General features: G+C 39.1%; 1 protein-coding gene across 2 annotated transcripts; it reads right to left on the bottom strand.

The window, feature by feature from the left end:
- Positions 1 to 682: 682 nt before the first annotated feature.
- Positions 683 to 11612, bottom strand: CWC15 (CWC15 spliceosome associated protein homolog). Of its 2 annotated transcripts, XM_065882752.1 has the most exons (7): positions 11517 to 11612; positions 10183 to 10321; positions 9482 to 9594; positions 8823 to 8911; positions 7529 to 7642; positions 3994 to 4112; positions 683 to 1139 (listed from the first exon to the last, which is right to left on the bottom strand). In XM_065882752.1, exons 2-7 carry the CDS (start codon positions 10311 to 10313, stop codon positions 1010 to 1012), a joined length of 696 nt encoding a protein of 231 aa, XP_065738824.1. In that variant the 5' UTR covers positions 10314 to 10321; positions 11517 to 11612; the 3' UTR covers positions 683 to 1009. The 2 variants fall into 2 exon arrangements, with proteins under 2 accessions (XP_065738824.1, XP_065738825.1); XM_065882753.1 differs by lacking the exon at positions 11517 to 11612 and having other exon boundaries at positions 1010 to 1139; positions 7529 to 7639; positions 10183 to 10313.
- Positions 11613 to 11933: the final 321 nt, after the last annotated feature.

Here is an 11933-nt window from a genome sequence, read left to right as displayed (position 1 = left end):
AAATAAATAGCCAGTGATAACTAACACATTATTTTTGCTTTAAAAGTTTTACCTTTAACCTTACCAAACTCAACATCATTCACAGCTGAGGAATCCTATAAATGCATCTCTATCTGTAGAAGGCTTAATTTCTGGTCTCACATTTTCTATCAATGTGACATCCTTAAAATCCCAGCCCAGGTTTAGGGAAACTTCATTTTCCAGCTGTGTAGAGACCCGCCCACTTCCCGTATCCATATCCTCCAAGATAACAATTCTATTTCCAAAGGTTTTATTTCATGTATTGTTTGATGTTAAACTCTCCAAGGTTTTGCATCTAATGAGTGTCAGTGTGCAAGCTCTACCTATCTCATTCAAGAGAAACATGGCAGTTGAGTAACCAAAACACAGGTGAACGTCACACGCTTCCTAGGCATGCTTAAGGAGCTCTTGTTTTGGGCTGAGAAAAAAGAAAGGGGCGCCTGCACAAGTGAGAGGTACCCCATGCTCCCTGACACACACTCAGGGTGCTTCCTGTTTGATGACACTCTTCCACACCAACATGGTGGTCCAAAATGGAATCTCTTTAATTTTTCATCACACTTCTAAAAGATACAGAGGAGATATGAATTAACGGCCTTTAAGTCAATGTTAGAGATAGGAGGAGAAAAAGTTAACACAAAGAAATACAACACACGAAAGAAAATATGCAATGTTTTATAAGCTACACACATTTCAACAAAAAAGGTGGGGACACGATACAGATTATTAAAAATATTTATTACAAGCAGATTCCTTTTCCCATATTCAAAAGAAAAACATATGACTGGAAATACTGAGATGGCAACTGGTTAAACCAATTCCCAGTCCTTATCAAGTTAGGAATCAATAAAGGAAAAGATATTTTGGAACTTAAAATTAGGGAAGCCTATACACAATTTTGATGGCGGGGGAAGAGAAAAACAAAACAACCAAAATAAAGTCATATCGTTTACATTTTACAGCCTTTAATTAAGCACATAAAACTGTACTATTTAATATATTTCTCCATGAACTTTTTGTGAAATTCAGATCGCAGCGTATCATTTACAAATCTTTTGTCTTTCTTCTGATCATCTACACCTTTTGCACAGTTCTTGAAAACAACATCATCATCCCACCTGAAAGAAAAAAAGAAAATAGAACAATCTTACAGTGCTTGTATCAACAGACAAGAACGCCCTGTGAACTGTAAAGCTTATTCATCACACAAAAAGATGCTCAACCTGTACATCATTCAATGTAGCAATTACACCCAAAAGAATAAAGTAATTCTTAATAGGCTGTTAGCTTGCTTTTTTATAATAGGAAGGGTAATCCTTATTTAGAACGTACAAAACATTCTTATCATTTCTCCAGTACAAGAAACTTTGAGTTAAAAAGAAGAAATTACATAAATATTTAATGTTTTCAGGTCTAAAACAAAGAGGCAGTACCTGGTTCTACCCTGATTAGTACAGACAGCTCTAGATGATAGCTGGACGATTTACTATAGTTAGATTATGTGCTTTTAAGGATTTTATACATACTCTTTTATCAGTTAACATTTAGTAATCATTCACTGTATTTACAATTTAGGGCAAAAGAAGAAACTATGTGGGTAAAACAATTAAGGCTCATATATTGGCTCACATCTACATTAAACACAAAGCAAGAGCAGCTGAAGAGCTTAGGGCAGGAATCTCTAGTTCGTTTCTCCTGGCTGGATTTCATAATGTGTAAGCTTAAAAAAAAAACCAAAAAAACACCCATGGATGGGCTACAAAATACATGTTTTATAGAAAATAAAGATTATGATTTGAAAATATCATCTAGCATATAAAACACAAACCCACATATGTAATACATAAACTCTCAGAAACATATATAAAATGAAAGCCTATATAATGTGTGTGTTTGCCTGTGGACGTATGCACGCTAGAAGAAACTGCGCATCGAAAATAAGCAAAGCACGTGGGCATCTTTGAAAACAGTGTTTTAAGTCATCACTGGTGCAATGCAGGGAAATGTGAAAAGCTGAGCAGAGCTAGGTCAAATGTGATCTGCACATTAAGACAACATGTTTCAGTCTCCAAACGATTTTATCTGCATCCAAACAAGGCAGAACTATATAGCTTAATACAAATATAAATCAATGTAGTTTTTTCTCTACCCACTCTCTCCTCAACTCACTCCCCACAGGCTTTGACCCCTCCCTCTCAACACCAGCACTGCTCTCCCAGGGCCCAAACTCTAACCGCCACTTTGCAGTACCCACTTCACTTGGCCTGTCAGCAATATCTGACCTAGATAAATACTCCCCTCCTCTTGAAACTGTCTGTGTGGCTCCAAGACACCTACCAGCCTCTTTCGGTTCATTTCTTCCCCACTGGCTGCTCCTTCTCAGCCTAGTTTTTTTCATTCATAATTCATATAATCAATATTTCCTGAGCACCTAGTATGTACCAGGTACTATTCCAGGTCGGGACCACTAATCATCTACCCGACCTCGAAATATTACCCCAAGCTCAGTCCTCTGGCCTCCTCTCTGGCTATACTCATTCACTAAGTAACCTCATCTAGTCTTCATGGCTTCAAGAAACTTCTGTAAGTTGACAGCTCCCGAATTCATGATCTCTAGCCTGGGCTAACTCCAGAACTGTGTATCAAGCTACCTACTCAACATTTCCACACAGACATATATATCATCCCAAAGTTACCATGTCTTAAATCGGTCCCTCCGCCTCCCCACCTCAGTTCACATTCTTCCCCATCTCGATCCTTTCAATAGCTCGGGTCAAATAACTTGGAGTCTAGTCTCTAATAAAATGTCACCTTTCTTGCAAATCCTCCCTTGCCTATGCAATTGCCATTGTAAAGACTTGTTTTTGTTTTTTACCATGAATGAGTCAGGAAGCCACTGGATGGTTTAGAACAGGATTGAGATCTTTTATTTTAAAAGGACCATGATGCTGCTATGTTAAGGAAAAACCTGGGGGTAGGGATGGAGAGGGTGGTGAGCATGCAAGAAGACCAGTTAGGGGGACCGCATCACTCCGGATGGAGATGGCAGCAGTGGAGGTGGTGAGAAATAATAGATATGGTTTAAATGTTAAGCCTACGGCAGGGTTTCTCAATCGCGCGCGCGCACACGCACACACGCGCGCGCGCGCGCACACACACACACACACACACACACACACACACACACACACACACACACACACACACACACACACACACACACACACACTGTTGTCCTTAGGAAGGCCGCTTGCAAGGTTGGTCCCTGGCTGGCCTCTGGAAACTTGGATTGCAGGAATCTTCTCACTGTCATTGTGTTTAGACTGTCTGTACAAATAATGTGGTTTATGAACACCTGCTTTCTTTCCGGGACTCTCAATTTTGGTATGTACTAGGCAGAGGTTGCCTATATGAGCAACCAATAAAAACCCTGGGAGTCTCTAATGGGTCTTCCTGGGCAGCAATACTGCACAAATGTTGCTGCATTTTCATTACTAGGGTAAAGAATGTGCTCTGTGTGACCCCTTATAGGAGGGACACAGCATAAGGAAGCACATACACTTCCTTCAGTGCCTTTTCCCTTTATGATCTGGCTGTGTATCTTCACTAAGTTAGTCATGAGAACAGCTACATGCTGAGCCCCCTGAGACCTTCTAGTCTCTGAATGTGAAGGATGGGTTTGGGGACCCTTGACACATATAACTACAATGTAAGCTTTGTAGGGTCAAGGGCTCAGTGCACTGCTCTGTCTCTAGTACTTAGAACAATCTCTGGTACACAGCTGGTTACTGTAAATATATACTGAAAGTAAGTTTATTTTCTTTCATTCTCCTTCCATTATTCCAAAATGTGATGGAGAAAAATATCAGTGGAAAGTGGGTATTAGAAGCTTTACATAATATAGTTTGCTATAAAACTCATAATATGTGTGTGTGTGTATACATATCTCTCCAACCCATTATTGTACAGTACCTTCTTTTAACTTTGAAGTTGGCCTGAGGTTGGGATGGGCCAGTGAGATTAAGGAGAGGGTTTCCGCTCAGAATGTTTTCCATACGAATCCTTTCTTCTTCAGCCTTTTGTTCTTGTTCCTGCCAACAAGACGGGAAGATTCATATTTACTTATATTACTTCTGGCATCAATCCTATAACTCATATTTTAAAAGACTGTTAAGATTTTAAGAGGGAGACTGGGATAAGCATCAAGGTAGTATTGCTTTTTCTTTGTTTTTAAGACATACCAGAAAAGTCTCACTTATCAAAATAAAATAATTGGGCATTTTCATTATAACCATTTCATGCTTGCCATCATACATTCATTAGTCTCTTTCTGACTTTGACATTCTTGACTTGCATATTTAAATCTATTTTCTTTCTTGAAGTACATACAAAATTACATAACTGTTTAAGAGTACCTCTATAAATATTCTAATAATTTAAGAAGATATTAAACATCAAAAAGACACATTTAGCAAAGGAATTATCTCAATTTTTAAGGAAGGGTTATATATAACTGTGATTAAAAATAATTTTATTTTGAATTACTAACAATGTAAACTCACATCTCTAGGACTGGTGACAAGTTATTATTAACCAAGAATTATGTCATAAAATAAGATAAACCATTGTGTAAAAAATTATATTCAGTAAACATGCATTTCTACTAATTTACCTGAGATTTACCCATTTTATTATGATTTATTGTTAATGACTTTCTATTTTTATCTCTCTCATCTGTTATCAGTTACATGCTTGTCTTTCTTCACTTTATTTTAGCATTAACCTCTTTAAACTCAAATCACCCTCAGTCTCCTTCTTAGAATTAGAAACATAAAATGTCTAAAATCCTTAGCCATGACTTCTAGATCTACCTGATTCCACGCTATCTTAAACCAAAGATAGATCCCACTTTGCTGTGTTTTGGGGGTGACAAAGTTGATGACTTAATATACCAAGGGAAAAAGGACTTTCTGGAAGTCTATTTATAATGAACCTGTGTTAGACCACTCGGAAAAATAGCCTGATTTTCTATACAGGTTAAAGATACTTCATTTTAATAATCAAGTGTGAACAACTGATTTCATTTTTATGAGGCCAAATAATTGGGAGGTGAGAAGATGCAATTTTCAGGGAAATGAACAGGAAAATTCCTTTAAGTCATTTTCAGACTTTAAGCAAGCAAAAGTGAGGCGCCTCCATCATAGATTAAGAACAGATAGCTTTCTAAAAATTATATACTTATTTTTAACAAATTATATTGATGCTAAAAGTAAAAAGACGTACCTCTGAGATGCTAGACAAACAGGAGCTCAAGCATACAATGTATCCAAATTTATAATATAACAACATATGTGATGTAATAAGGTCCTGATCATTTTATGTTCAGAATATTATTTCCTTTAGAGTTACTGGTTGATTGTCATCCATGGCACTGGGGAAAAAAGGTGCCAACTCTTTCCATACTCAAGTACCAGATACACTGTTTCACGACTATAGGTATAAAGGATGGACAGCCTGTGGTTTGGTCAAATCTGAACCATCTTGTTTTGTAAATAAAATTTTACTGGAACACAGTCACAGCCATTTATTTATGCACTGCCTATGTCTGCTTGTATTACAATTAGCTGAGTTGAATAGTTGTGACGGAGGCTGTATGGCCTGCAAGCCTAAAATATTAACTATCTGGCTCTTTACAGAAAGTTCCCCAGCCCTTGACACAGGCTGACTGGTTTGAAAACATTTTGGAACACCTCAAAAACCAGCCACTAGAAAGCCAGACAGGGAAATGGGGGACAGATGGAATAAAACTGTCATTCGAATCCAAAAAAAACACCAACACATTTTGTACAAAAAAATCAGATGAACCTTGCAAAATTGCCAAGATCTTCTGTCTAAAATGTTTATGCTCCTTAAAGGTCAGCCAAATGCATTTAAATGTCTCTTTGCGTATCCACAGCTATTAGGGAGGCCAAAAGAATTTGGAACAGAACAACTGCCCTCTTGTGGTGTGCCAGTGTAGGAATGGTCTTATAATTCTACAGGAGTTATGCTATCATATGCCAAATTTTGACAAGAAATGTTATTTTTAAATATTTTTCTTCTTCAAATCTGAATTCTAGCAGTCTTCAAAGCCTATCCCAAAATCTTCCTCTTTTCTGAATTCTTCCCTGACCCTTCTGATCCATTTGAACTCTACCTCCCTCGGTTCTAACCAATAAGCTACATCAGTCTTTTCCCCAAGACTCTTTCCTTTTTTTAAATAGAGCAATTCTTGGTTCAAATGAAATCTTACACAGAAGCCCATTAAAAAAGCTGCTCTTTTCTGGTTGAAAGTGGAGGCAGGGACTTCCCTAGTGGTCCAGTGGTTACGAATCTGCACTGCCACTACAGGGGACATGGGCTCAATCCCTGATCGGGGAACTAAGATCCCACATGCTGTGCAGTGTGGCCAGGGGAGTAAAAAAAAAAGTGGAGGCAGATATATCTACTTGAGTGTCTCACAATACATCAAGTTCAGTATGTGCCAAACAGAACTCATTATTTTTCCCTCCACTGAAACATGCCCATCCTTGGGCATTCCCTGATTAGTGTATAGCACCAACATCAACCCAGAAACTGCCACAGCTAATCAGTCACTTTCTCTGGTCAATTTTATCTCCTTGATAGCTCTATCAGCATCTGTTTACTTCTCTCAAATCCAACTCCTATCACGCAAGATTTTCATAAGTGCATGTGAGGATTATTGGAACAGCCCCCTACTCAGTTCTTTCCTCTACCCTCCACACCTCAGCCAGAGTAATCTTTCTAAAATGCATACCCAACCTTACCATCTCCAGCTGAAACCGACTAGTTCCACAGGTCCTTTGCAGGAGAGCTCAAACTCCTTTAGCACTGGTCTACAAATCTCTAGTGCTCTGACTCGCTCTTGCCTCCCAAGTTTTGTCTCTTACTGTTACTACTATGGGTAATTCACTCAAAGTTTAAAGGTACATACCATGGATCCTCTTTAATTCGTCTATCTTTGAGTTAGACATTCTTTCCTTCCACTGTGTAAATGTAGAGACTGTGGGGACTCAGAGAATCTAGGTTATATAAAATTTATTGACAGATGGCCTCAGCAAGTGCCTGGAAAGAAGGCTGGGTCAGAAGACAAGGACAGAGATAAAGACGGCCTCACAATACCTGTGGGTTCTTTGTAGGCTATGACTACATCTTAATCATCTTTGATTCTTCTGACACTTAACAGACACTGACTATATGTCTATTGAACAAATAACTGAATGAAGAGCATTTTGATGAGTATGTCTGAACTATTTGGAAAGAATTTCTAACATAACCAGGAGACTTAGGATGTCATAGGAATCACCAGATTTATAGTCCTACAGGTCTTATAATATCGAGACATGGTATGGATGATTTCTAATATAAGGTGATATTACTTGATTTAAAAAACACTTCTACTTTAGTTTATGTGAGACGATGTAAATATTTAACATGCTGGTTTTACCTTCCTGGCCTGCTCTTCAGCTCTTTCTTTTTTAATTTTTTCCAGCTCTGCAAGAAGAGCTGCAGTATCATCATCATCACTCTCCTCTTCAAAATCTTCATCTTCATCTTCCTCCTAAAAAAGAATGGTGATGGCCCAGGAGAGGGGAGACAAAATAGATTATTCATTTTTTTCCATAGAAGTGGCACTCATCAAATCTTTGGAGCAGGATTAATTTTCCTAAGGGAAAGATAAAGGTACCTAAATACGGTTAAAATTAGCAACAACCAAAAAATAAAATAAAACCCCACAAAAAAGCTTACAATTACTTACTAAAATGTCAACCTCTGATGTATTTTTGAAATTATAACAGCAAAGAGTATAATGAAGTACCTTTCAAATTTACATAGTCAAATGGAATTTACATATGAAAATATTTCTAAAACCAGAAAAGGAACACTTTATACTAAGTGTTACAAAGTAACAAAGTATGATACACACTACATACTTTGACCCTGGAGTCAACATAATTTTATATAGCTCAAAACAACTAGGAATTAAAGACAGTCAAAGATACAGAAAAGGGTGCTAAATTCTCAGAAAAAAATAGTTTCAAATGAATAACCATTATATCTCATTTAAAATTGAGTTCCTTATATTGAATTACTGAGTTAACTTTTAATTTAGTCTGTCAACTCTAGAATTACTAATATATATGCTTATTAGATGCTACCCTTGAAAAGTCACTCAGATTTTTCCTCTGTATGTAGAAAACTGCAAATTAATTACAGACTGTGCAGTACCACTAAATTTTAATGTAATTAAAGTGCCAATCCTTAAAAACCTTCCACTTAGATCACATTCCTCCCTAAGCACAGAGGGAGCCATTAAGTGCATTGAACATCTGGAAGGGGCATCATTGGTAGCAAGTATGGAAAGGCCCCTACATTCACTGCAGGGGATGCTATCAATAAAGAGCCCAGTCTGAAGAGTGCCCTCTGAAGAGGAATAACTAGTCCAATTTCCATGGTTTAATACAGGGAATTATTTTTTAGGGAAGCGTATCTTTTAATAGATCTCTTCCTTCTTTGGCTCTCCAGAGATCAAACTTGAAGTTTGATTAACCACAAGATAATGCTTTTTGTTTTAAAATAAACTATAGAGTTTAGCATTGAAGTCAGAGCTATAATTGAATAATAGTAAGTAAAAATAAATACAAATCGCTTCTTAAAGCCAAAAGAATAGATAAAAAGGTATTTCAGAAAAATGGTAAGTAAATTACTACATGGGGATGAGAAGAGGAAGTAAAACATACATCTGTTAGAGGGTCGTCTGCATCGAGGTTGGCAGCGGGAATCTGGTCCAATCGAGGCTTCTTTGACACTGAAGAGGAGGTTGTATGTTCTGGGGGAAAACAAACATTATCTAGCTTACTGAATCAAATCCTGCATTTCTTATAACATTTTAGGGACCTGTGGGCAAGAAGAGCTTAGGTCTTAAGCATGACAGTAGGGATTATAACCACAGTGCATGGCAAATAAGCCCTTGGCAGATATTTATTGAATGAATTAATAAAAGTATTGATTTTAATATGGGAACTGTAACCTCTCTCAGGAAATTTAGGAAATAGTTTACATATGCTAGAAATAAAAATGGAAGAATTTCATAGACAGAAACCATGGGGCCTCAAAAAGTCTGGCTGTGTAAGCAGTTAAAAACTCCTTGATCTGAACTGAAACAATGGTTGCTAAATATCCCCAGATCACCTATTTCTTTCTAAAACATAAAAAGATGGAATTGGAATCAACTTCATTATCATCTCTAATCCAATCAAATCTTTCAAGAAACTGTTATAGCTCACACCCATATTTAAAAGCAAACAAACAAAAACAGTAATCCATTCCAATTACCACATGAAAGAAAAACTACTGTCAACATAACGTTATGAGAGAAACGTCTGGGGTATGTTGGCACCTCGGGTTGGCCGGTCTCTGTTCTTTTCTCTTGCAGCAGCTCTCTCTCTTTCTTCCAACTCTCTCCTGAAGTCACGGTTCCGAACTTCTTCAGGGGCATCCTGAGTTGTCTGTCTAAAGTAGAAACAAAACAGGGCAGAAATACTTCTAAAAAACACATGGCTGTAGTAATGGAAGACAATTCACAAAAAGCAACTTTGTCCTGAGTCCCTGAAGCATAAAGTCCCATTGGGGGAACGGGACAAGATCACCCTAATCTGAAGGTTACTAATAGGCATCCTGTGATGTATCCAATATTTCAAGAAACTCAAACTAAATCACATACTTTCTTATAATAAGGCTGCAGGCTGATCAAAATGTCTTTACTTTTGGTTAGTATGTTAATTCACAGCTGGTTAGAGTAACACTTTTAATCTCATATTGATTAGTACTGACAGAGCCTGGTGCCTCTGAAGTAATGTATTAGTTACTGTTCCATCTACATATGGAAATTCATGTTAATTGGAATTTCTGCTTAAGGAATATCTAGTAGCATTTTACAATCATAGAGCATAATTTTAGTGTCAGAAACACTATTGCATTCTACTCCTATGAAAATAGGTAAGTAATAATAACCCACACATGGTACTATCTCATGACCATGTCATTCAACAGATTTGGTCTTGCTTTGTGAAACAAGAAAAACAGAAAAGGCTTCATTACCTATATTTTATCTTTGTATGAGACGGTAGGTCTCTGCTTGAATATTGCTTTGAGAGTTGGCTCAAATCACCTTCTCCTTTTCCTCTCCCCCCTCTTGCAGGTTCAAAAGTTGGCCTAGCTGCTGTTGTCATCTTCTATGCTTTGAAGAAAAACAGTGTCAAGTTATTTCCAATATGATGAACTCTCATTTTATAAAGCATTAATCAATATCCCTCCTTGTGAAACAATTTCCCTAACTTATTCCCCAAAACTTATAAAATAACCTCAAAAGCTCTGAACAAAACAAATAATGAGGCTCAGGGTGTACAAGGAACATGGCAGATATCTAGTCTGTCATGAAGATATGAGTTTGTGTTCCTGTTCTCCTTCTGGCTCTGTGACCTCCGGCAAACCACCAAGCTTAAGTTTCTGTCATCTGTGGAATGGGGATACTCCTAATAGGATTATTAAGAAATGATGAGACTTGACATGTCAACACCCTCGTAAAATACAGTACTGCCATGTCCGAGTTTTAAAAAATCTCAGCTCAACCTTACTCCACGAGACTCCTTAAGGTTCCCATTTTATCTAAACCTCAAACAGCAGAAAATAGGATAGTAACTACAAAAACAAAAAAGATATATAAAAAAATCACTGACAAAGCTACCGAGTGTCCCGGAAAAAAAGCTAGACTTTGATGACAGTTAGAGGCAAAGTTCTCCAACAACCTTTTGTTGATCCAATTTTCTCCAGCAGCCAACGTGATACAAATCAGATCTTTTGCAAATTACAATTTAAGAAATGCTCAAAACACAGGAACCCACCCCCAAAGGTTATGCTACTTTTTCTTTTGAGCAACTAAAGGATACTGCATAGCAGATGTGGCTACTAAAACATCCTCAAGCGTCGGAAAAGCAAGTGTCGGGGAAACTGGGGGAAATGGTACACTTCTCTCGATTTTCAAAAAAACGGAAGAGCGATGTACCCAGAGAGGGAGAAACAGGGTTGCCGGCCTCTGGAGGCGCCGCCGCCCCCCACATCCCCCCGGGTTATTATTACCAGCGCCTCTGGGGGGTTCACCTTCGGGCTGTCCCCGGGAACCCGCTGACCCTTCACCCCTGCCCCACTCGGCGAGGGGTGGGGGAGCCCGGACCCTGCTTAACGCTGTCTGCAGAGTCATCTTCACGCTGCGCTCTCCGCTGCCAGCCCGGGACTGGAGACGCTCCTGACAAACGCTGAGCTCCACCACCCGCCCGCCGCTCCAGGGCCTCCTCTGCCCGCGCTCGCTTCTCCGCCTCCGTCCCCAATCGCCCTTTCTCGCCCCACTCACAGTCTGCTTTCCTGCTGCCGCTCACTCTGGCCGAGCTCCGATGCAGTTGCCTCAGGAGATCATACAGACGCCATTTTAAATCTTGACTCCCAGAAACCTCTGCGCCCAGGGCTAAAGCCCAAGACCCGGAAGCAAACCCCAAGCTCTTTAGCCGCCTTTCAGAGGCGGAGGCAGGGACCAATCAGCGGAGGCCAAGGTGGAAGTAGGCGTGACGACATCAAGGGGCGGGGCTGAAACTGCCCAGGGGGCGGGCATTTGAAATCAGTGCTTAAGAGTAGACCCTAAGCATCATTTTATACCTTCAAGAACCAATTACTTAATGTCTCTTCCGTCTTTTACTTTCCCGACCCCCTCCCAGACGCCTTCATTCCGGTACTGCGTGGACGGAAAGCCCCGGGTAGCAGACACCACGTCCCCGGCTAGCGAGAGAGAGCGTAGAAAA

This window comes from Phocoena phocoena, chromosome 8, assembly GCF_963924675.1.
Source record: "Phocoena phocoena chromosome 8, mPhoPho1.1, whole genome shotgun sequence".
Taxonomy (NCBI): Eukaryota; Metazoa; Chordata; class Mammalia; order Artiodactyla; family Phocoenidae; genus Phocoena; species Phocoena phocoena.
This window is presented reverse-complemented; position numbering and strand designations above follow the sequence as displayed.